This window comes from Python bivittatus, unplaced genomic scaffold, assembly GCF_059951505.1.
Source record: "Python bivittatus isolate LINGU-HERP-01145 unplaced genomic scaffold, Pbiv_v1 ctg000980_np1212, whole genome shotgun sequence".
In the NCBI taxonomy this organism is placed as follows: domain Eukaryota; kingdom Metazoa; phylum Chordata; class Lepidosauria; order Squamata; family Pythonidae; genus Python; species Python bivittatus.
Window position 1 is genome coordinate 40,939,690 of NW_028277125.1, and position 27,032 is coordinate 40,966,721.

At 35.0% G+C, this 27,032-nt stretch overlaps 2 protein-coding genes across 3 annotated transcripts in view; one reads left to right on the forward strand and one right to left on the reverse strand.

The window, feature by feature from the left end:
- GIGYF2 (GRB10 interacting GYF protein 2) overlaps positions 1–27,032 on the forward strand; it is a 91,788-nt gene that overhangs the window by 18,847 nt on the left and 45,909 nt on the right. Inside the window, exons 4-7 of one of the 2 annotated variants that reach the window (XM_007429372.3) lie at positions 9,667–9,762; positions 15,253–15,361; positions 17,989–18,100; positions 19,298–19,338. In XM_007429372.3, the coding sequence (XP_007429434.1) occupies positions 9,667–9,762; positions 15,253–15,361; positions 17,989–18,100; positions 19,298–19,338 (358 nt within the window). The remainder of the gene's footprint in view (positions 1–9,666; positions 9,763–15,252; positions 15,362–17,988; positions 18,101–19,297; positions 19,339–27,032) is intronic. The other variant, XM_007429373.3, reaches the window with a different exon arrangement.
- On the reverse strand, positions 24,280–26,244 carry KCNJ13 (potassium inwardly rectifying channel subfamily J member 13). The gene is made up of 2 exons (XM_007429379.3): positions 25,764–26,244; positions 24,280–24,899 (listed from the first exon to the last, which is right to left on the reverse strand). Exons 1-2 carry the CDS (start codon positions 26,239–26,241, stop codon positions 24,280–24,282), a joined length of 1,098 nt encoding a protein of 365 aa, XP_007429441.1. The 5' UTR covers positions 26,242–26,244.

Consider the following 27,032-nt stretch of genomic DNA (forward strand, 5'->3'; position numbering starts at 1 on the left):
GGGGAGATTTTAAAAAATGATTAATTAAACTACAGAAAAGATTAGTTTTGTTAACATCTTTTGGAAGTTTAGTATCATGAGAAAATAATGTACAGTATATTATTTAAAGGATAATATACTGGCTTGCACCTATAACAGGAGACAAGGCATTGCTGTTCTTCTAATCTGCCATTATTTTGTTTTTAAAGGTAAAAGTTGTGTAGTGCTGTTTTAACTAATATATATGAAAAGATTAGTAAATTATTTGATTTGGATCAAATGCATCCTTCCTCTTGTTGAAAGAAAAGAATCTTTGGATTCAGTCACTCATATTTTCTCTCTTATTCCATAAACTCTCCATTACATTGATTACTTTAATATGTTAACTAATCCACTTACAGTTATGAATGTTTTTTGGGCTGGCACTGTTGCTGCCATCATTAGTTTGTACTACTATTCCTTCTTGCATAGAATAATACTGCCCCACTGCCGAGAGAGCTCACTAAGAAGACTCACACAAACTTGTTACTTAGCTGTAACTGCAGCTCTTATCTGGGGATTCATACACATGGGTTATCCACTTTGGCAGAGCCCAAGATTTTCTGGGGCTGGAGAGGTTACCAAATCTGTATTTGGTGGGAGCCATACCGTCCATACTTACCACTTGACCAGGAGTGGCTTGTGCCAAACCCCTTCAGTTCAGTACAATGGAACATTAAGTTCACCTAAGACTAAGCAGGATAGAAGAGCTAGTTGTATGAATTACAGATGACCAATCAAAGAACAGTAGTTACAAGAAAGTAACCGGTTCATCATGGTCCCTATGATTCATACACACATGAATAAATAGCAAGCTTCTCTAGAAGAGAGTCTTGATAAAGTGATTAAAGAATAAATTCATCTCTCAATGAGAGGAGGTCCACTTTATAGTGATGGATGAAAATGGAGGCCAGAGCCCACATGGCTGTCAAGCATAAGTCCTATAGGAATACCAAAGGAAAAACTACTTTCAGTGAGATGAAATGAATTGGTTCTGCCATGGAAAACCTGAACTGTTTACCTCTTAAATTCTGGCAGATGAGATAGGAATAGAGATACCTTCTCCCATAAAAATGATATTTTACCACACATGCTAATGAAAGGAGAACACCACCAAAGAGTATAGCATGTATTTGAGATAGTCCAGTTTTTTTTACCTTGTCTATGTAGAATGTTGTTGATGGAAGCCTGATTGTGATGCCTCCACTATAATAGTGTTACATGATAGATGTTGAAATAGGAAATGACATGCTTAGGGTTGTATTATTAAACAGTGATTCTAGAGTCAAAGTACACTTGGATGTTGCAGGACTTCCCTGAACTGGATAAAAGTTCCTGGGAATCTTGAGGAAGAGCTGTGATAATAACCCTTAGTTAAATAAATTAAGAATAGAAGAGGAGAGTAAATTACACGACACATTGTTGATAACTAAGTAATTGCTTGGGCAAGATGTCTGAATCCAGCTATAGTCGCTGAAGTCACTATATTCCTCAAACATTAAACATTTGTCATTTCCCTAGGATAATTGGTAATAGTTTTGAAATTGATTGGGCTGGTTTGATGTTACTGTTTGACTATGTGTGTGTGTGTGTAAGGTGTAATTCCCACCTGACTTTCCTGAGATACTAGCTTTATATCATGGTATAAAATAATCATGCCCTATGTGAGTACAAATGACAATTTCTTTTGAAGCCTAGCTCTGTTAGATAATGTCTCCTTCACATTAAAGTATTGCTTGCTGTATTGGACTTATTTTTATATTCTTCTTTCTAAAGTTCTCACACTTTTTCAATAATTGTTTCCTTTTATCACTGGCTGATTCTTAAAAAAAAGGGCCCTGCATGTATTTGGTGGTCCTGTTTCCACCATCATCACTGCTACATCCAAATTTGCTGTTACTGTTAACCAGGTTTTCCTAAATGGTGCTGCATGCCTTTCATTCTGAATAATAATTAACTGTACATCTTTATGAATTATGGAACACTTTCTAGGATAGCAAACAATTTCTCTTTAAATTTTATCATTAAGAGAAAACAATCCCAGTTTGTTGATTTTGACTGATCTATTGCCCTTCTTTTTCTTCTACAATAATTTCTCAAATTTCCAGCATTGCTTTTCAGTGTTATTCTTACAGACTTTAATTGTATCCTAATTAACACACATCCTTTGCACATTTCTCTCACTTTGATAACAGAAAGATACCTTATCCAGATTAGTTTCTGTTTCTTCTTCTGAATAGAACTTAGTGTTTAGGTTTCAGAACATATTGAGAGTTACTTAATCACAGATTGATTTCTCAAGTAATGCTAAAAAAAAAAATCATTTCCTTTATCTACAAGAAATTAAATTGTACACTTTCTAATCTTGCTACTTTATAGTTTTCTTTCCTCTGCATGTTCAATTTTATGTATTTATATTTCTGTAGGAGGTGATTTATGCATAAATCCTCATTTCATGTGGAGTTAAGAGCTTATTTCATTAAGGGTTATATTTGTTCCAATCTCATGGAATTTGGATATAGGAAGTCTCTCTATTAAACAGATTTGAGGTTGGTATTATGTTAGAAAGTACATACCATAGTAAAAAATAATAAATGTAGAAAGTATGCTCATAATTCACTGTGATAATATAAATGCTGAGTTCCAAGAGATATCTCTAAATAGTGAGAGCTGGAAAATTAAGTACAAATAAAACTATTACTTCACACTTCTATTTTTGATGGTCAGTATCAACATTCCTCAAGAGGCTTACCTTGTCTTTCCTTACATTTCTAGCAGCGAATGATCTTATTCATCCAAGCTTTTTAAACAACAAATCTATATTGCTATTTAATCTGTTTCTAATAACATAGGATGCTAAATTATTTCTTTCTACCAGAAAGGAATTTGTTATGATACAGTTCTTACACATTTAGATTACTATTTAACATTATATGTTGCACTGTATTTACCCTTGTATGTGGTGTATGGAGGTGAACATACAGTAGTAATAGTCTGTAGTTTTAGATTTAATATTCTTTGTACATTACACTGAGAGCTGTATAGCCTTATTCAGATTGTTTTTAAGGTGGAATAAATGTTGGCAAACTGTATTCCCCATTCCCAATGTGCATTCTCAAAGGATATGACATGGGTTTTTACTGTTCCACAACTTTATATAAAAGCAGGCTCCATCTCTAGCAATATGTTAAAGATTTAACAGGTTTCTTCTTTATTACTTTGTTTTCTCTTCCTAATTTTGTTGTATCTGTTAGGCATTTAATTTCTATTATATCAGAACCTTAGGGCATCTATTATATCTTAAGGAAAGCAACATGATTGATTCTTATGTTTGGCATAATCCCAGTGCCTGTTGTCTACCCACACAGATTTACCTCAGGCTCATGCATTCTTTTAATTCACCTTCACATGAAACTAAAGAACTCATCAGTTTGGGCTGATAAAAGTGAACTCCATAACGGTAAATCAGTTCCACAGCCAGTAACAGAGACATTTGTATCAGCAGCACCAGTCCTTCCATTATTGATGACAATTGCAGACTAGCTGAACAGAGCTGGTGGTCTGGAATACTTGTTTGCTGAAATAACAGATTATTGAAACATAGAATGGAAAGATAGGAAGGGTCCTTGAAGGTAATTTAGTGCAAGCCTCTACCCAGTATAGGAATCCTACTACAGCATCCCCAATAGATGGCATCCAACCTCTGTCTAAAAATCTACAGGGAAACACAGTCCACCAAGGCAGTCTGTTCTGTTGTTGAACAGCTCTTACTATTAGGAATTTTTGTCTAACCAAAATCTACTTCCTTGTAGTTTAAATACATTCTTTCTTATCCTGTCTTCTAGAACAGCTCTGCCATATGATAGTCTTTTAGATACTTGAAGACAGCAATCATGTCTTCTTGCAGTTTTCTCTTCTGCAGACTAAACATACCTGTAATCTCCAATCATTCCATATATGTTTTTCTATCTAGGTCCCTTATCATCTTGGTTGCTCACCTCTGGACACATTTTAGTTTGTTGATGCCCATTCCAAATGTGGTGCTAGAGCTGGATGCAGTATTCTAGCTATGGCATAACCAGTGCTAAAGAAAGAGGAAAAGTGACTTCCCTTGCTCTTGGCACTATACCTCTGTTGATGCAGCCTAAGACTTTATTTGTATTTTGCAACTGCATCACACTGTTGGCTCATGTTTGGCTTGTGATCCACCAAGATACAAAGATGCTTTTCATATGTTTTGTTTGTTTTGGTGCCTTTCATCAGTGTTGATTCCTGGCTACTGCCTCGACTTGTTCCTGCAGTTTTCTTGGGAAGGTTTTTGGAAATGATTTGCTATTGCCTTCTACAGTGACTGGCCAAAAGTCACCCACCAACTTCATGCCTAAGATGGGACTAGAACTCCCATTCTCTTGGTTTCTAGCCTGATTCCTTAACCACTGTACCAAACTGGCTCTCATTCATGTGCACTGCTGCCCAGTATAGGTACTTCCATCCTATATTCACGTGTTTGATATTTCTGACCTAATATAGGACTTTGCATTTATCCCTGTTGAAATTCATCTTGTTGATTTCTGTCCATTGTTCCTCTTCATCTACATTCTCTGAATCTTGACACTATCCTCTAAAGCATTTACTATTTCTCCTGATTTTGTATCACATAAAATTAATAGTCATATTTTCTAACTCCTAATCTAAATAATTTATAAATGTGTTGAACAGGACAAGCCTAGAACAGAACCCTGTGGCATACCACTCAGTATTTCCTTTCACCTCGACATGGAGCCATTGATGAATAAAGGTAGTCCCCAGGTTAAGAATGCCCAGTTTACAGATGACCCATAGTTAAGAATGGAGCCTATTGTAGCAAAATTCAAGTTAAGTACACAATGATTTGAGTTGCATACACAGTGGTTTGAGTTAATTACACGATACTACTTATACAGTATTATACAATAATACTGTTCCGGCTTACATACAAATTGAACTTAAGGTGAGACCTTGGGAACAGAACTCGATCTTAAACTGGGGACTGCCTATACTTCTTTACAAGTGTTCAACTAGCTTTGTCCATCTAATGGTAACATAGTCTACCCCATATTTTGCCATTTTCTCTACTAGAATCTCATGTGAGATTTTTGTCTCACATGTCAAGTTATACAATGTCTACTGTATTCCCATGGTTAACTGATTATCAGAAAAGGAGGTCAGGTTTGATTGGCATTTGCTTAATTATCTGTTTCAGAGTTATGACCAGTATCAACAAACCTCTGTAGTTATTAGGTCTTTTTTCTCCCTCTTTTTGAGATCAGAACAATATTTGCCTTTCTCAAATTTTCTGGTGTTTTGCCTGTTCTCTGTGACTTCTCATAGAAAGGGGTTTCTAGATAAGGTTTGCAAGCTCCTTCAAAATCTTGAATGTAATTGGTCTGGTCCTAAATTCTTAAACATGCTCCCTACTATCTCTTTACTTATATGGATTGTCACTGTCTTCTTTTGTCAATTATTCTTGTGTTGTTTGACAATTACCCTATGGGAAGAAGACTGAAGCTTAGTATGAGTTGAAGAGCTCTGTCCTTTCACTATCACCAGTTTCTATCCTGTCACCTTCTCCTAGCAGCAGACTCACCCCTTCCTTTTTCTTTCTTTAATTATTGACATAGCCAAAAATGTTTTTGTTATTTTTAGCTTTTCTTAAGAAGTTAAGTTTCTTTTGCACTTTAGCCTTTCTAACTTTCTGCAGAAATTAGCAGCATGCAGGTACACCTTCTTGGTGATTACACCCATCTTCCATTTCTAACTTAGTCAAAAGTTCCCTGTATACCCAAAAAGGTTTCCTAAGCATTCCTCCCCCCACCCATTTTAATGATATGCAATTGTACTGCTAATGTCTTTTTTTTTTTAAAGAAGTCTGCAACTCATTTGTGCTTGAGGATTTCTGTCCATAGTATCCACCTAGTATAGCTTTTTGATGCTGTAATGCCTCTTTTAGATCTGCTTCTGAAGATGAAATCCAAAGAACCACTTGTACCCTTTTATGCAGGGTCCAGTCATGTCCCATGAAATCGTTTCATAGATCTTCTTGTTCTTGGGCTTTTTTTCCTCACTTTTTTCTTAGGTCTTTGGACTATAGTCGTTCCACTTAGTATATCTGGAAGGAGATCCATATTATCAATATTCCTGCTTCCCTTCAAATGTGTTATCTTCTTGTTAAGCCAGAAGTTCTTTTAGATACAGGTGGTCCTCAGTTAACAACCACTCATTCAGCAACTGTTCAAACTTGCAGCGGCACTAAATCAGTGATACTTATGACCTGTCTTTGAAGTTCTGGCCATTGCAGCATTCCACAGTCATGTGATTTGCAACCTTCCCTGCTGGGTTCCCACAAACAAAATCAAGGGGGAAGCCAGAAGGAAGTTGCTGTCATGTGAGGTCCTTGCTTAATGACCCACAGCAATTCGCTTAATAACAGTAACTGGGAACTGCTGTCACTAAACAGTGTGGTCACATGACATTGCACTTTATGACTGCATCGCTTAGCAACAGAAATTCTGGTCCCAATCTGTTTGAGGGGACTCAGAACATTACACGTTTCAAGGGCTTCTGAAGTGGAATTCTATATTGTCATAATTATCAATCTTGTCACCTGCCATTGCTACAGTACATCTGTTTATCTTGCTGATATGCTACAGACACTGTGTCTTGAATTCTTAAAAGTAGAACTTGCTGGGCCATAGATCCTTGTACTATGTACTATGTACTATGATGACATTCACCTTGTCATTCATCCTGGCTGTAATAACAGTACTTACTGCAGCTTTTGAGAGAAAACTTTAAATGTTAGTGGGAATCATTGAAAGTGAATCCCATTGTAGCTGCCCTGTGTTGATATTGATATTTTCCATTATTCACAGATGCTTCTGAATATCATTTCTTTAGTACTGCCTAGTACACTCTTGAAGATATTGGTGACTTCACTGTCTGACCTAACTCTTCAAATCCTAGCATCTCTTTGTATTTTTACCAAGCAGCCATAGTTCACACTGCAGCTTATCAGTTTGATTATCACCCAGGCTTCTCACCATGAGAGATAATGGAATTTCCAGAAATGTAAATCAGGGTCAGTACTGGTGAGCATTGTGTCAGTGGATCTAATTTTGATTGGGAACTTTGCAGATGTTGATACTTTTTTTTTTTTTACTACCTCTTCTTGAAGAGAACTGTTGGTTCACACTGATCAGTTTCATTCATTCATTCATTCATTCATTCATTCTGAATGGTTGCCCATCTCACAAGTGACTCTGGATGGCAAACAAAATTTAAAAAATAAAATCAATTACAATAATACAAAAATAAAATACATAGCAACCAAGAATAAATCACCCATCATAATCCCCAAATTAACCAAGAAACAGGTCCCTGCACATACTCAGGGGGCCCGGCTTGGGCACAGAGTCAGGTTTTTAAGGATTTATGAAAAGCCAGGAGGGTTGGGGCCATCCTAATTTAAAGTATGCATACTTACAGCAATGAACTCAGAACTTCAGGACTCTTGGTATGCACTTCAGTGATCAGTCAGTTCACTTGACTTTGAATTCAGTGCGCTTTCATTTGTTTTTAATTGATGTTTCTTCTGGGAATTAAACTCCCACTCTTTTTTAAAACAAACCCTTAGCAGCAGAGCAGTGTAATCACACTATGAGTATTCCTTATTTTCTTTTCTGACTTGCTCTTCCGATAATTATAGATAACATTTGAAGAATGAGGGTTCCCACTGCATATGATTTCTAATACGCGCATATCATTTTTTCATGCAAATAACAGATGCTCATAAATATACTCAAAGTCTTAGCAGTAAGAAGGGCTCCCTATACCTTCCAGTTAGCTCACTTGTAGTGCCCAAGTTGTTCTGTATAACCTAATTTTATGAAGGCCTGGTCCTTATGTACTTTAGGATTATAATCTATGGGATTAGTGCCTTTGTCACCAATATCCCAAGTAGTTTCATCTGGTCATTAAGGGGAATATCAGCACATTTTCTGAGCGAAGTCATATTCACCAGTACTGATAAACTCCATAGATAGATGTCTTCACATTTAGAGAAAAATGTCAGAGCATTAAGTTCTATAACCAGATGAATTAGTTCTCTCCTATATGAATTTTCTTCCATTTATCTTTTTAAGTGCAGAGGGGCAATGCAGATTTTGTCTTGCACTCTCTTGTCAGCTGTGGCCTTCTGTTGTTATTTATCAGCACATCTGTATCAGGTTTCCATATTAGCCAGGCCTATTATTACAATGTTCAGGAAGTTCTAGAGAGTCTGTTTTGCTTGGTGTGCAGTAGGTCACATTCATTCCTATTAAATGAAATGCGCTTACTTTATGGCTTTTGCAGAAAAGCACAACGTTGGATCAACTGTTTGCTTGCTGCAGAACATCCTCCAGTTTCTGTTCTCCTTGGAAGCAGAAAGCCTCCCTGCTCCTTTCTTCAGAATTTATTTAGGAGTCATGTTGGCATCCCATTCTGTGGATGGGGTTTCCATGTTCAGCAAACATCTTAAACATTTCTAAAAGTCTTACTCAAACTGTATTTGCCTAGGTAACTAATCCCAGCAGTTAAGAGAACTTTTCAGTTGTCTTGAATCTATTTATGTCCAAACCCTTTAACCCTAACAACATTTAATCTCAGGCTGCTGATCTGGATCACTGGCATTCTTGGTTGCCATTTCTCTGCCAGTATGCTCTGAATTTCATGTGTGGATTTGCTGTACTTCACCCTAATTAGAGAAAAAAGGCTTTGTCCAAGTGGTTTTGATTTTTCAGCTGAATCAAGATATTGCCCCTCCAGCCTTCTTTTTAATACTGTCTTTATTACTGGAAATTTCTCTTTACTGTCTGAAGCTATATAGGGCTTTTTGTCTAGACAGGGTAAGATCTTTCTGTAAATCACAGACACAACCTGTTGCAGTTGTTTATGGGATTTTCTCATATTCTCTAAATAGTATACAAAGTTAGTCTTTTGCAGCAAGTTTTGAGTGTTCCACTGTCAGTGTGGAAATACTTAGACACAGCCATCATGCTCCATGGCTTTTCTGCCAAAGAGCTTTGATAATCATTCTGTCATAACTCTCCCTTAATTTGAAACTGTTGGCTTGGTATTCCAATAAAAACAGACATTATTTCTGTTTTTATATTTCATAAATTGGCTCTGGCGTTATTTCTTTCTCATGTCTCTGCCCTTTTGCCCAGCGAATAAGGTTGCTACTCATTCATATTTTGTTAGCAGAGACCACAAAGTAGGAGGATAGGTTGTTTATCTGAAATTGTAGCTCTCTGAGTGGTCATCTGTGCAGTCACATAGCCCACCTTTTCCTTTATTGCTTATGTTTTCTTCTGTTGGCAATTCTATTCCCTACTTACCTGCTGTGGTAATTGTTAAGAACTCAGGAGAAAATAGGAATTAAATTGTTAGAATGTGCACACTGTGAGTAGGGGCATGTTTTCCTCAAACTCAAATTCCTCAAATTTGCTCTAAAATGGTATGAACAAGTTCCTGTTCAGCAGTAGAATCCATATGTATGATGGATGACCACTCAAAGAACTATTGTTACAGGTCAGCAACCTCTCCTTTTTTTTTTAATTTCCCCTTTAGATACCCTCAGACCTTCTGGATAAGGAGTTTCTGCCCATTCTACAAGAGGAGCCCCTACCACCTTTGGCACTAGTACCTTTTACAGAAGAAGAACAGGTTAGTTTCAAAAAAAAATTTAAAAAGTTGGGGGTTTTTTTTCATGAGAATTGAATTTAATTAATGAAAGAAAAGTAGATTATTCATTCATTATAGCACATTTACCATTTAGGTTAGTAGTATCAATTCAGCTATAAAACATTTGCCTTATCATGCATGATAGTGTATGCCACCTTAATATTTAATAATTTAAAAATTGAGTAAGTACTCCTATATATTCTAAATACATCCACAGTCACTTAGCAAGTTTTATATTGGCCCATATTAAAGAATTTTAAATGATATTCCAAATGTATGAGTTGACCTAAGAAGTCTTTAATGCCATTTTCAGATGTTCAGGAAGCATTTTCCTCTCATTTAAGCTTATTAATGTAGCACAAATTTTAAAAAAATACAACAGCTCTGGCTTTGCAGTCTCATTCATAGTAAGTCTCATTATGATAAATTATAAGATGACATTATTATATCTATTTAGCTTAAACCTATTGTTTATTTCACTTATTTCATTTTTCTCTGCCTTTCCAATTGCTTACCAAAGGCAACTCACATTTAAAAATATAATCTGAAGTAATTATAAATTCAACAATAATTTCAGTAATTATAATACATTATTATAATTATTATCATTGTCATCATTATTATTCTAACATTACTACTAATAGAAACTCATTCATTTGAAAAAGCATTGCAGGGTAACTAAACAAAAGCAGCATGAAGAACCACCCAATTTTATTTGGACTGGGTTTCCAAAGTTGGCATGTCACATCTAAAAAGGCCCCATTCTCATTAGTTACTGCATAATGCCTCAAGGTAGCACATTCTATAAATATCTCAGTGAAAAGGTCAACTTATTGAGGGTAAGAGGACTCCCATATATTCTGGAACATTGTTTTCTAAGTTCTTAAAGATAGGGTGACTGGATCTGGGCTGCAAAAAATGCAGAGGACCAGTGTCATCGGAGTTTTGTAGTCCAGATCTGGTAGCCTAATTGAAGGTCAAAATCAATAGGAACAGATCTCAGAAATATACTTAAAACCTAGAATTTCTTTCGGTGCCAGTATTAAAGTGTTAATTGTTTTAATATCTTTTAACTATCTTATCACAGAATTTTGCACCAGCTCAAATTTATAGGAGAGATTTAGGTACAGTGTATTAAAATAATTTAATCTGGAGATATCCAAAGCATGGATTAATTTGTCAATGTTATACCTTCCCAGGGGAAGGGCATAATTGATGTATCTGCCAGTGTTGATGAAATGTGTTGTTTTCAGATGCTGTATAAGCATTTAAAGTCATCTCTTGATCTGAAAGCACTCCTACTATAGCCCTATAAAGCAAATTCAGCATTTGTAGAATTGGTTAATTCTTCCAGGACACATTTCTCTGATCCAATAAATCTTCTCCTAACAGTATTATAGAACCTCATTAGTGATTCTAGGATGAAGTTTACTTCCCACTGCTTCATCTAATCTGATTAAAAAACATCAAACTGCTGAGTCAAATTACAGTTGCCAGCATTACAATTCAGACATTCATTTGAAAGCGTGTTACTGAACTCTGTAAATAATACCTTGGCTTCTGGTTGAAGGGTTTCTAGAGGAGAACCAGGCAGTGGATAATAGGGAAGGGTTGTATAATGGAATGTGAGAATGATCTTGGAAGATGGGGGGAAGAGATGCTGCTTAGGGAACAATCAGATAAAAAGGGGAAGAGCCCACAACTGAGTAACGGGCAGAGAAAGAAACTTAGAAAGGATCTGCCCTAACTGATCAGGTGGTAAAAAGGGACAGCAGGAGATCTGTACTTTCAGACTTGCAAGATTCTGTTAAGGTAGCCTTACAATAAAGTAGAATTAGTTCATTTTGTCGTGTTTTCTGTCCGGTCTACTTGGGAACCTGACAGGTTGTATTAAATACATACAAACCATGCAATAGAGGGAGTTCATTAATAGGCATACTTACACTTCGTAAAAAATAAGCTCCTTTTAATTAAGTTCATTAATTTAATTCATTAAGTGACTAACACATGCACCAGAAGTAAGGGTTTATGGTGCAAGGGTTTATGAAGTAAGTTATACATGGTAACTATGGGAAAATCATTTGGAGTTTGCCTCATTTCTCAACAGAAGATAGGAGGGAGCCCAGGATATGAGAGACAGTGAATTTGGGAAGCAGATAAAGAATGAATGAATCAAACATGAATGTAGATTTAAGAGGTGTAAACAAACAGTGATGTGGAATGGAACATTTTCTAGCATTTCTGTTTCTTTTTCTTTTTTTGCAGAAATATATCCACTTTATATGATGCTAATAGTGCAGGTTTTCTCATGCATATTAGGGTATTTTGCATATAGTAGTTTTGCATTAGAAAAAATTTCCAGTGTAAACTGAACATTCACACATGGAGATTAGTCTAATCTGTATCCACTTTTTTCCCTCTGAACTGAATCCCCATTCAAAATTTTCTGTAAAACCCACATCATTGGAAGCAAGATTAGTGTTTAGTCCTTTGAGCCTATACAGGTAATCCTTGCTTAACAATGGAAATTGGGACTGGAATTTCTGGCACTAAGCGATGCAGTCATAAAGCACAATGTCACATGGCCTTGCTGTTTAGCAGTGGCAGTTCTGCCAGTCCCCGGTTACCATCATTAAGCAAATCACTGTGGGTCATTAAGCAAGGACCTCATGTGGCTACGACTTCCACCTTCCCCCTTGACTTGTCATAAAGCTTGTCTTGTGGTCACAAATCATAATCATGTGGCCATGGGATACTGCAGCTGTTGGAAATCTGGACCAGTTGCCAAGTGCCCGGATCGCGTTCATGTGACCACAGGGGTGTTGTGACGGCCGGAACTTCAAGGACCTGTCATAAGTACTACTAGTTCAGTGCCGTTGTAAGTTTGAACAGTTGTTGAACAAGTGGTCATTAACTGAGGACCACCTGTAATGAATGAGCAAAGAGAACATTATTCTGCTGGGACTCCTGGCTCAGATATGCTAATTCTTGAAATTAACATGTTCTCTATTGCCGTTTTCAGATAAATTTACTGAAGCTATTGTTGTTATGGAAGGAAGAGATCAGATAACCATGTAGACCAAAAAGCAGTAAATTGTTTTAATGAGTTGTGAAAGTAGAAGGATCTCAAAACACAAACCCCATTTAATAGGGCAAAGTGATAATTTGCTAGTTTTAGTACAACTTATGGTTCATGGAGAATGTGATGTTAGATGAAGACCAAGGAGAAATGAGTTCAAGTTGCCAGTACAAATTATTCATTAGAGGATTTCCTTTCTTTCTTCACCAGTAACTGAACTTGAAGGTTTCTCATTCTCACCCTCAATATCACAATATTGCTTTTGGAGAAAGGAGGATTTCAAGAGACCATATACAGTAGATAGGAAAATAGCAATAGGTGATGGCCATGGGAAGAGCCTTAAAAAAATGTTCATGTTGAAATGGAATTCAAAAGAGTATTTACATTCATCTACAACTCTTGTAGTGTCTAGTTCAGACGTTTGTTTTTTCCCCATTATTGTAAGTTAATTTACTTAAATTAATTAATGTTTAATCCATAAATGGCAGTAAAATATCAAGAGGTAGCACATTGGAGGGAATGAGTGGGATAGAAGGGAACAATGCTAGACAGTTCTTACTACCAGTCTAGAATAATGAAAATATTAATGAACTTGGAAGTTTTTCCTACATTTCACTAAATTGTTTTGGACCTACCTAATGCCAAACCAGATGTGTTAAAAAAAAAAAACAGCAGGTGAAGCAAATCCTGTAATAAACATGGGCAAAGTCAGAATAGATGAGTTTTCTTTTTTCTTTCTTGTCCCCTCCCTCATAGGTATGAACTGTTTAGTTGTAAGGGGCTTTTGAAATCAGGCTGGGAATCAATTGAGGCAATTAAGGCAATCCTGCCTTAAATCATGATTTAGGACTACATAAATGAGCCAGTAAGAGCTGCGGGTTCTCTAATTTCTTTCTCTGACTTAGTTGGGAAGCAAACGAAAGCCAGCACTTCACTTTTTAACTAATTGGTTTGATGTCTGAACCACACACCAAAGTGGTGTTAGTCTGAATTGCAGTTAAATTATGAAAATGTTTCCAGTCTCTTCCTTTGCTGCATATTGGAGAGGAAAATAAGGATATTTAAGCTCAAGACTTATTAACATAAGTTAATTGTTAGATTAATTAATCTACTATTAAGTAGATTAATTAATCTATTAATTTAATTGTTAGATTCAAAGCATGCTAAAATACTGAAGTTTATTTGAAGTATACTACATTGTTAAGTTACTGTAATTATTCACTTGGTATCTCACCTTCTAGGAGCTCATGGAGACCAGTATGGGGCCTTCCCCTTATTTTACCTTCACAAAATAATTCTGTGAAGTGGGTTGGGCTGAAAGATGGCTATTGACTCAAAGTTACTCAGTAAGGTCCCTGGTTGAGTGGGGACTTGAACCTGAATTTCCCCAATTCCAATTCAGTACTTCGATTACTACACTACACAGCCAAGGGAAGCACATTTTATATGATATATGCATTCATATCACCCTTCTGGTTCCAAAGAATGTTATGTAATTGGCCTTTTTCCAGTCTAGCTCTTTAATCATTATACTATACTGGCTATCACACTAGGACTGCAGCTGATTTCGTGTATGCCATTGTTTAATAAAAAGATCATAATTACATGGCCATCCAAGTGGTGTGTATGTACTTGTTTGTAAATAAGCGCTACTTTCTTTATAATGGGATGGCGGTGATTGAATTTAGTTTTGTGTGTACTCTACCACTGAATCAAAGCCTCCATTTTAGACCCTTATACAAATAGCTGTTTTGATCATTGGCAATGGAAGGAAAACGACCAGAAGGTTAATTATTATGTTTATAAATAATTTGATATAATCACCAGTCAGGTACAATGGGAGGGAATCTAGAATCTAATATTGTTTTTATTTATTGTTTTTAGCATTTTTTTCCTTACCTTTTTAAAAATAAGACCATATGTGTTTATTTCAGATAATGACAAATAGTGGTGATATTAATAAAAATATTAATATTTTGAGTTTTGCAGTGATTTCCAATTATTCCCAAAATAATGAGTTTAGTTTTACATGTTCAATTAATTATTTAATCATTGAAATAATGAAACAATGAATTTTAAATGTTATGACAATTGTACATTCTGTTTATTTACTGATATTTTATCTTTTATCCAATAAGTGTTTTCTAATTTTTTTTCTTTTGTGTAGTAATTTATTTTAGTTTTCAAATGCTTTAACATAATTTTTTAAAATTAAGTTTAATAATTCATCAACAGTCATTACTAATTTGCTTTAGTAATTACTTCTCTAATATTGATTTGATGCCTCACTGTATTTTCAGTTGGAGAATAATATTGGAGATTAGTAAGAAATATTATTTAATTTGATGATATCTTCAGAAATGTTTCTGTTGCATATTTCTTATTTTTGGCAGAGAAATTTTTCAGTATCTGTAAATAGCGCTGCTGTCCTACGATTGATGGGACGAGGAGGAGGAACAGTGGTAGGGGCTCCTCGAGGTCGAAGTTCCTCTAGAGGTCGAGGTGAGATTTTTTTGTAAACGTAAAATTTTATTTCTATCAGCTTTTTAAAGAATTGAACAAGGATTTGAGATATCTGTGTTATAATATACCATAGATTTTTTTCTCTTTTGAGTGAAAGAGAGAACAAAAAGTTAAAAATAATAAATGTAAGCCAATAGAGATAGAACATATCCCAAACGTTGGTAATAGAAGAGTTAAAAGTCTGTAATATGAGAAAAGGTGAGTGCCATAATTCTGAATGGCAATTTGTAATGTTTCCAGCCAATGCTCCATTGTTCGAATTTACTAATATTAAACATGTAATATATCTAGAAATAGAGATAAAATGAAACTGGAATGTCGTAAAAGTGTTCCTGAGTACTCCAGTTGTAAGTATGGGAATGAGCAATTTCTGCTTTCACTGGATAGCATAGTCAACTAAAACCTGCTGTGCCAAATGAGGATATTTTTTTGAAAAAGCTACAGAATAGATATAACACTTATTCATCAGGCTGAAAGAAAAATGGAAGCAACTATTAGATTAATTTATCAGTCTCAATACACTAACTGTAAAATCAATTGTTTCTTATATATTCCTTGCTGAAGATATTAAAGGCAAGAATTGCTTTTGGATGTCTTGTTCTCATGGCTTGCCCCTCTGTTAACAACACTTTTGCTGTTCAGTAGACCAAATCTATGGCCTTTCTATAGAATTTCAGCAATATGTTTGTGTCATGCTTCACTGATTTTTAGTGGCAACCTTTCTAGAGGATATGAAGAAATAACATTCACATAGTTTAGCGGTGATGACATTTAAATGCTATACTGGTAGAAATCTTTGATTTTTCAATATTACAAACATTATACAATGTATTTGTTCAACAGTTTAATTTTTTAATGCTAGAATGTCAGGATTTTTTTAAAAAAAGACCATGTGACTGATTCCTTGAAGAAATGGTGCAACAAAATTGTAAATATGACAATTCAAATTATTACCATAAAAAATAAGGTATCTTGTTTGTGATCAAAGGAGAAAATGTATTTGATAATAAATTGCTTCTGTCTTAAAAGATCTTACTGTAGAGCAACAAATTCAGTACTTGATGTTGGCAGTAGCCCCTTCTCCTGTGTTAGTCAGCCCAACTGATGCTACTCAATTTATGATAGAGATTTATTTATTTTTATATATTTACAAAGTATATAATTAGTTCAGTCAAAGTCAGTTCTGAGTTGTAGATGATGGTCCCGTCAGGGTTCTTGCATTTTAAGAGAAGTGATATTTGCTGTTTAATTTTCTGTCTAGCTTTCTTGTGGTTGATAATGGTGAGAGTAGGGGCAACTTGAAACAATGAAGCAGACATGAGAAACCTACAAGTGCCATGCTATATGAAGCCTCACTCTTTTTTTGCAGCTTTTAGTGCCCACCCCAAGTACTTAATTTCTGAAGTTTGGCAACAAACTGCCGAATAATAGCAGAACAGCTTCTCCCTAATTTTCAGCAGAAAATAAAATGTTTGTTAAAGCATCTAACAAGTCTAACATATTTATAAAATGTAAAAGAAAAACAGCCTAAAATCCAAGTCTAATTCCTGTGAAGTTGCAGCACCACCACCCCACTCACTCCAGGATATCATTGTCATGATTGAATCTGCCTACTTCTACACTAAGGAATGTTTATATGATTGATCAGCAATCATCCTCACCCATGCTTATTTTCTTGCCTCTTTCTCTAAATCTGTTCATATTGAGCTCAGCACCACAAATATAACCAAGCTGCTTTTTCTCTCTTTAAAGATAAATAATAAATGTTACACACATTGGGTCAGGTGGAAGAAAGTTGATTTCAAAGTTTTGTTTAAATGCTGGGCTACTGATGTTGCAGGACTTGGCTTTACTTGCTTGTTTCATCAGATAGAAGAATGAGATGGGATTTTGGCAGTTGAGAAACTGGAAGAGTAATATATTGAAAATGTTTATAAAAATAAAATGGATAGTCATGGTGGGAGAAGTGCTGAGATCTCAGCACTGTCACTGGGCCAACAAATACCTTTCTTTGATAAATTGTCATTCATGGCCCTGTGGTTGACTGTCTCTCACGTAGGCTGGCTGGGTAACATTGTATTCAGCAAATGAATAGATTGACAGAAAAGAAGTTGAGTGCTCTATATCTATATGGAGAATATCTACATAGAAATCACATGGGCTGTTAGAGTAGGGAATCCATGCCACACTTTCCCAACTTGAGTGCTTTCTGAATAAATGGACACTTCTAGGAGCTGAGGCACTATATCCAGAGAGCACCAAATTAAGGAAGACTTGTATAGAAAAATGTAGCGGGGTGGTGGAGATGAACTATATCTTCACGCCCTTCCTCTGCTAAATTTGGTTGGCTTTTTATTTATATTTGCATTTGTACTTGTACTTGTATTTGTATTTGGAGGCTGATAACTTTAATGGGCTTATTTACAGGGCTGCTTTAAATCTGTGCTTTATGATAAATAGAACATTTGTACCTTTTAATATGGCTCATCGGTATATCCTCTAAAAGAATATTTGAATTCAGTTCTGACAAATTTTGTGAAAAACTTTTAGTCATATTTTTTTACAAAGGAAAAGTAATGAGGAAACAGCTTTGTTTTATCTTTTAGGCAGAGGTCGAGGAGAAAGTGCTTTCTACCAAAGAAGTTTTGATGATGTGGAAGGTGGATTTGGAAGAGGAGGGGGCAGAGAAATGCATAGGTCACAGAGCTGGGAGGAAAGGTAATTCAAAAATCATATGCAGTATAATTAAATAGTTTGCTTTTTTAATGGAGCAGTCCTGGCTATGCTTTGTTGTTCATGCCTCAGTGAGATCTTGTAATATATTTCCAAGAATATATTTTTAAAAATATTAAATCAGAATGTGACCAGTGTTTGCCTCCATTTGTGTATACTAAAGGATGCTTTATTTTATTATAGCTTGTTTTTTATCTATTTTTAATGTATGTTGTGCTAGTATTTGACTATGGTTCAAATCATAAGTGAAGAAATGAATGAATGTATTCTCAGCATTGCTAGCAGCTCCCATCAAGAATATATTCATAATAAACTAGCTTTGCTTAGTTAACATTGTTAATAGCTGTAGGATTCTTATTATTATGAATAAGTATGGAGTCATGATATCCAGATTATTTTGTAAAATATATTCATAAACAATATGTAAACAAATATTCTTTACTTAAACAAGTGCATTAAAATGGAAAAATATTAAGTAGTATTGATGACTTAGAAAGTTATGTTAAAATGATATTTCTTAAAAACATTAGAGAAAATTCTGAAGTTGATGGTTTTCTCGGGATCATAGATTAGTATTTTCATGTTTAACCAAGAGCATGAACAATAATTGAATTTGCTAATAATTGCTGGACATACTGGAGATATATGTTGGTGTTCAACAAACTGAATACCATGTGAATTCAAAGAGCATTAGATTTGTTTCAGTAGCAGATATCTCTGTGGCATTGTGATATGTTATGTGAATCTCTAGTGCACAGGAACAGTTAAATTATATTATGGCAGAACAATGTGTTGAAAAAAATTGATTCAAATAATGTAAGGAAAAGAAAAAGGTAATTGGTGGAGAGTTCTGTTCGCATTGGTTATATTTTTTTTCTTATAGGAGTATGCAGATAACAAACAAGTGTGTGCATGTGTATCTACCTTCTGCATTAATACGAACTAAAATAGGATAAATGTATTGACAATACAAATTAATTATAAGAACCTGTTTAATATAACTAAATATTGAACAAATTGATATAATGCAAGTGTTTTATAGGTTCATCTCCAGAATGGTTTTCAGTATTCTGTCTCTATACATTCTTGAATTTCTATCTTGAATTTTCATCTAATTTTTGAAAATAAGGTGTTTTTTGTGAAAAACCATTTTTGTATGTTTGTTTTTCTAATTTTTTTTAGGGGAGACAGAAGGTTTGAAAAAACAGGAAGAAAAGAACCAGGTATGTGGGATTTTTTTCTTTGAAAACTTTAGAGGTATAACAGTTTATATTCTGTGTAGTCAGTAGTTGTTATTTGAATTCATGTATTTGAGTACTAAATTCTCCAACCCAGCAATATGGTTTCCTTGTACAGGCAACCTTTCCCATCTGGGCACTGTCCCAATGCACTGGGAGCTGGTTCTCACATTTGGAGGATTCCCAGATTAGGGAAGGTTAAGCTGCGGAGCCTTTAAAGAAATGGCATATGTTGTCACTTGGAAAAAATGAGAAGATTCTGTTTGGGGGACACAGTTGCCCTGAAGTTTTGCACTGAATTTCTGTCACTGGGGAGCCTTGCATTCTAGTCACCTCTAAGCCATGAATGGCTGGATGACTGTAAGCAAGTCATTCTCTCTCAGCCTGACCTACTTCACAGAGTAGTAGTTATGCAAAAAACAAGAAGAAAGGCAGAGGGCATAGAGAATGGCCTTGAAGGACAACAGGAAGATCCATTACCAAGGTAACGATCAGACATGTACAGCTTAAACCCATTCCAAGAAACAAACTTAAGAAAATGCCTCAGACAGGCCCCTCCCTAATTTACACAAAGATAAAGTGAGGGAGGAAGGAAGCATATTTCATACTGTTACTATAGCTGTTCTAATACAAGTAGTTTTAAACTCATATGGCATTTGTTTCTTAATCAAATATAAGGTTGACAAATATTATGTATGCTAATTTGAGAACCTGAACAAAGGAAGGATATAAAATAAATAAATACTCAGTATAACATTTGATTTTTTTTTTAAATCACTCCTAAAGTTTCTGGAATAAATACTGGTCTAAGTACCATATTATCCAAAAGATACATGAGGATTTTTTCATTAATAATTACATGTAAATGAAAGTCAGCAGGGGGAGGGCCAAGGATACCATTAAATCTAATGAATAAGAAGAAGAAACCAGTGAAAGCAAGTGGCTGAAATGGAGGCAGGATTGAGGGAGAAACTACAGCTATCCCGGTAGCAGGAATAAAGACAAGTCTATTCTGAAGTACAGTAAAACCTTGGTTTGCGAATATAATTTGTTCCAGAAACACGCTTGTAATCCAAAGCACTTGTATATCAAAGCGAATTTCTCTATAAGAAATAATGGAAACTCAGATGATTCATTCCACAACCCAAAAATATTCATATAAAAATGATTACAATACTGTAATATAATACAAAATAATAAAGAAAATACAAAATATAAAGAAAAATAAAACAAATTAACCTGCACTACCTTTGAAAACCTTCGTGGGTGGCATGAGGGAGACGAGAGAGGGTTATTGTGTAGGACGACTTTCACTATCACTAGCATAGGAGACGATCACCCATAATCCCGCAGCGAGAGAGAGAAGAACCATTGGCTCAGTTGTGATCGTGTGACATTTGGCATCACATTCTACTCATATTGCAAGACATCGCTTGTTTATCAAGTTAAAATTTATTAGAAATGTTTGCTCGTCTTGCGGAACACTCGCAGATCAAGTTATTCGCAATCCAAGGTTTTACTGTATAGGGTAAGTAGACACTGTCTTGGCAAGTGAAGACTGTCAAACCAAGAACCTTACAGTAGTCAGAAGAAAATCTTCATGGAAAGAGAGACTGTCCATCGTAGGCACATGTAGGTAATGCAGGAAGAGAAAGAGACTAGCATGCTGACTCTGTGTCTTATGCATTCTTATCAGAGAGTAAAAGTTACTGGGACTTACTGCAAATAAGAGTGCATGTTTCCTCGCACTTGCAACCACAATAATAAGCACAGAGGCTTATTATTAATCTGTTTCCTTTTTGTAAGTGGGGAAAAAATGATATCTTCCCCAGCATACATAGAATAAAATGGATAAAACAGATTTATCTCCAGTAGAACAATATTCTCTGTATACTTATGTGGGAGTAAAAGCCACTGATCTTAGTGGAGTTTACTATAGAGTAAGCATGCGTAGTTTTATGCTTCAGATTTCCAGAAGCAGTTCCTTTTTTTCTGTGTAAGTATATATTTGCAGGAAAAAATCAATTAATTTTACAAATTGAGTATCTTATTTTACAAGCAAATAATTTTAATCAATAATTATTTAAGTTTTTTTTTTTTTATCCTGACTCTGCCTTTTATTGGTTGTGCTTTCTGTCATGCACATATGGACACGCTATAAAAATTCTATTGCATATATACATTTGTTGGGAGAAGCATCCCTTAGGTTAGTTTCAGTAGCAATTTGCAATCCTGCTTGACAAGATGAGAAAGCTGGGCAATGTAAAGGATTTTTGTGTATAATCTTTCCTTTGTGGGAAGGATTGTCTTAAATCCAAGATCATCTTAATTTCAAATAAATGTAGTATGTTCTAATTATTTAAAGGTGTAATCCTGAATTCTTTTGTGGCCTTTTAAAAAAAAAATGCCTCTTATAGTTATTAGTGGGCTTTGTACAGTGGCTGTACAAAACAATTTTTTTCCCACACTAGTTCTGTACAATAGGCTAATCTGCAAAATCACAGTGCCCAAAGCCAATACAGTAAAACTTTAAGCTTGAGTTTGGATTTTAACCAGCTTCAGTAACAGAATAAAATTATATAAATACCTGTGGCTATTTGCACTAATCTCCAAAGCATGCATTAAATATAGAGTATCACTGGAGTTAGTAAAGCTAATGTTAGAATTAAAATTCTTGCTTTTTGTTTGAAATCTGACTGCCATTTTTAATGTACTTGTTAATGCTGAAGTTGACCAACCCAGTATGTATTTTGTTTTCATTATAAGCACTTTGCTGTAAAATCTTTTTAACTCAAGTTGTTAATGTTGGATTATAAGAACAATGTGCAACTGTTAACTAATATTTAAATTATAAAAGACTATCGAGGCAAACAAAATTAATGCTTCTACTTGTATAAGAAATTGGAAGCATGTGACATCTTATTTGGGCTGTTTACTTGTAGACTAAAAGTTTGCATTTCTTTTATTCCACATGTTAAGTATATGAGATAGAACTTCTAGTAAAATTTAAAATAATATTAGAAAACTAGTATAGTTAAGCTGGAGTTCTGGTAAAAATTGGGCATATAGAGTAAAGCGAAATGCTTTATGATCCTAACAGTGCTATAAAAGGGAGACAATTGTTTAAAGTGATGGACAAAATAATAACGTACAAATGCAATTTAATGCATTTGGCTAAGCCATAATCACAGTACCCAGTGAATGAAAAGGTTAAAGCCTCAGCACAGACAAGGGCAAAACTACTTCTAAAACGTTGTAAGAGAACATGAGAGTCTAGTGCTATACTGTAGTAATGTTCCAAGTTATTTTTTTTTCTAAAGCATAGTTTGTCATGACTCCCACTTCTTTTACTTTCAATTCTAAAAGACATTTCTCCATCCTGAGAATATGCTGTGATTACTCTTAACATTACATACATAGAATATCATTAATAACTTTAGTAAAATACTGAGGGTCTCAGATGCCTTAAAAACTTAGCACTTTGAACTGACAGCTACTATCATTGTGAACCTCATTAATTGTATAGAGCCCTACCATGTTCTCAGTTGACCATAGCATCCATACTTGTCAGGCACAAAATCATTCCTTAGATTTGGGGGAATAAGAATAAGCTTCATGAAAAGTACTTTATAATTGGTAACAAATCTCAACAGCAAAATTAGTATATACATATAAATACGAAATACGAAATATGAATCCAAGTTCAAGAGCAAAAAGCTAAACTCTTCATAACCGTAAATTAGAAACAAAACCATTTGAAAGTAAAACTATTAAAACCTATACCATTTTTTTCTGAGAAGAAACTTTTAATCATCCTTTACATGAAAGCACTTAGTGGTTCTGATTATGGTTTGTAGTTTTTCTTAGGTGTGTATAGAGAGGAGTTATTGCTCTCTCCAGCTGAAGAAAAGTTGAGAAGCCACAAAAATGGTCCTTTTAAACTTAGAAACAGCAACAATGTTATTTCTGATAAACTGCTCTGGTAATAATCATGAATCAGTTGGCATAAAGTCTAGTGTTCAAAGTCTGATAATTAGATTTCATGTTTGTATAGTTATTTTATAAAGTCAAATGTTTATCTCTGCACTTAATGAACGTAGTAGTACAGAAAGATAAATAAATGTGGGAAATAGTGGATTTTTCTGATGATAGGATTATTTTGCAAGACAGAAAAAGAATAATTATTCTTGACAAGAGAATTATGAATACTGATTGATAGTTTCCTGATGTCTGCTAGCGTCCCAATGCAATGTATCAGAGTCAAATGTATCTTAAAATTCTTATCGTTCACTTTCATCACAAAACTGCCTAGGGATGTTGAACTTGTTCTTAACTGTTGGAACAAAGAGATTTGGCAAATGCTTGTGATTTTCCTTAATAAACAAGCACAGCAGGATTGCAATTTCAGTGCCACAGAAAATACTAGCAACATTCTTCATAGCATGTTTAGACATCAGCATATTCTGTTGTAACTGTATAGCAAGGGAAGGTTGATTTGAGGAACCTGTGGGACCTTGAGATTTTCCAGTGAATATTCTTTTTAGTGGAGATATTTTTAATAAAGTTGTGTCCATTTTGCCATAGTATTCACCCTAATGTCATAATTAGATTCCTTGAAAAACTCTCTGAATTCAGAAGTCTCCTATTTTAGGTCAGTGCAGTTTTAATCATAGTCCATTGAATTCGGCAGGTAGCATTTTTTTGTTTTCTAGGGATTTGTGCAATAGTTCTTGTCCCTGACTTTTTTTGTGTGCAGTTCCAGTGGCTCATCCAGTAACATGGATACTATGCTCTTTATTCTGCACATTGTTCTGAAGTCGAAGGTACTCATAGAATAAAACAAACATGAGAAAATAGGATAAAGATGGCATTGATATGATAGTGGTATTTCATTTTCTTTTTAAAAAAATGGCACACATTCACAGTTTATTCTGTCATCTGAGTCTCACAGATTTGGAAGCTGTCAATGTGCTGTCCATTGATGCGAATCTCCATTTCAGTCCTTTTTGAACTTTTAGTGTCTGCTGCTGGAAGTTCTGGGATTGTTTTATCAAAATTTTCCATTTTGATCTGATATTCCCCTTTAGCACCTCGAGCCAGCATAGACGCAAAGTGGTGATGTAATACAATCTCTGATGGGAGATAGGATGTCCTCCTTTGACATATTTCCCCTGTGCCCTCTTGTGTGGCTGAAAGGAAGACTACTAGCTCAAAATGATGATGAGCCTCCCTTTGTAGAACAATGGCTAGAGGACTTGATGGTGTAATAGAATGGTAATAGGTCAAGGGAAAAATAAAAAATGGGCACTCTTCAGAAGTGATGCTATCCAAATGGAAATCCACAGTAGTTTGATGCAGTTGACCAGTTTCACGTTCTTCATAAAGAACTGCAGAAATCCGAACACTGGTGAGTGGACTTGGGCGAGTATTAGCCACTTGGAACATTAAGTATGGCTTTCCTTCTTTGTGTGTCACCACTGCAAGATAAGTGAACCGGATGGAGAGAGCTCGATTCTTTGGTCGGGCAATTTTTGCTACAAATGCACCTAAATAAAAGAGAACTTAAATATAGATCATGCATGCAAATGTAATTTTTTGGTGCTAGTTGATAGAAACAAAGCAAAGTTAAACAGATTAGTACATCACATTGTTTGAAGTAGAGAAATACAAATTAAGGTCAGCTTTAAATGTTGATTAAAATATATGTTAACATTTATTTTCAGGACAAGAGTATTTCCTATGATATAATATTTCAAGCTAATGTTGTGTTGCATCATCTCTCAGCAGATTTCTGTTGCAATAAATTTTATTATGGTAAACTATTAAATTTATGGTAATATGAAAATTACTAGTTATTGGTATTTTTTCTAATTATTGTTTCATTTTACATTATTATAAATGTATTGTGTATATTTACAATGCAGGTATGTATAGTGGAACATTACAGATGCTGACCAGAAAAAAATATAGTTATGCAATAGAATATATAGAACAAGGTTTACCTTATTTATAGTATATACTGGGTTCAAAAGCCCTCAAATAATCATATTGTTAGATTAAAAAAATGATGGACTAGGCATATTTACAGAGAAATGTCCCATTGAACTAAGTAGCATTTACTTTGTTTGTACAGCTGCTTTGGATCTTGTTAGTTTTAAACCATTTAATTCTGTGGGGGCGGACCCCATCTGTACAATAGATAACACTGCTAATTTAAAATCCTTTGTACTATTATTTTACTGACATAAAAATAGAAATACAGCTTGTCAAGCTGTTCTGAAAATAATTGTATTTTTTTGCAATGGTCAGCGACATACCCTTTTCCTTATTTCTCTTTTCTAACTTCACAACAGAATTTTCATATGAACTACACCATTGAAGCACTTAGTTATGAAGTAAGATCTGTTTACCTGTGATAAAGGCCTCCAGCATTAGACCCAGTACCATTTGTATAGCAAGTAGAGCAATTGCACTTGGACAGTCTCCACTTGGGAACATTGTGCCGTAACCGATAGTGAGCTGTGTCTCCAGCGAAAAGGAAAAAGCAGCTGTAAAGCTAGTGATGTACTTTACACAAATAGTATGGTTTTCAGGTGGGGCATCATGATCAATCTCCAGATCCCCATTCATTTCAGCTAAGAAGTACCAGAGAATTGCAAAAACAAGCCAGTGGAGGACAAAAGAAGCAGAAAATACCAACATCATCCATCTCCAGCGCATATCCATTAGTATTCCCCAAGCATCTTTTAAGTATGCAAGTCCTTTTCCTTGGGCACCATCCATCTGGAGTGTGCTATGCCCATCTTTAGTGACCATTCTTGGGTACCGTTGAGCCAGCAGAGGAGCACTAGGTTTGCTATTGTTGCCTTCTATCACTTCTGTCCTCATCTTCTGAAAACGAAAAGTAAAAAAACTGTGGGACACTTGTTTATCTATTCACATGATGATCAGAGATTCTGACATACTGGCAGTGGACTAGATGCTACATGCAGCTAGCCAAGGAAGTTTTTAAAACATGCACTTCTGAGAAAATTAACTTTGGAGAGCCAGGTTAGTCACAATGGAATAATTGGTACCTTATAAACACAACAAAACAAAAAACCAAAATGTCAGATGACTTTTTCAGACTTCTCTATAATTTAGAAATGTTAGCCAATTTATGTTTACTTGTGTGTCTGAAAGTTTAGTTCCAAAGTAGAACAGGAGTATTGCAAGTGTGCATCATCTGGAATTAAATAATGTGTTTATGAAGCAAAGTATTCTATTATAGCTATTTGTAATGTTATACTGTTCTGTATATAGCTCTTTTGGTGGCAATCTTAAGGCTGTCATATTACACCTGTTGCATAAAATTTTCCTCACAAACCTCTGTGAGTTTCTATCTACATTTTCACTGCTGCCAACCATGATATTCTTATTGTCTAGAATTGTGGTACCTGGGATGTAGCCTCTTCTGCTGAACATACTCAGGCCACTGCTGATGTAAAGCTGCATTAAAAAGGGGACAGAGAATAATACGGAAAATATTATGCAATTATATAAACTATAAAGAAGTCCTGAGGAAAAAAATGCCAATGCTGAATTCCAAATTTGCCAAAGAGAAACGGGAATGAGGCTTCTTTTATATTTTATTTTATTTTTTTATGTTTAATGTTTAGTCCGGTTTTCAAAGCAAATTA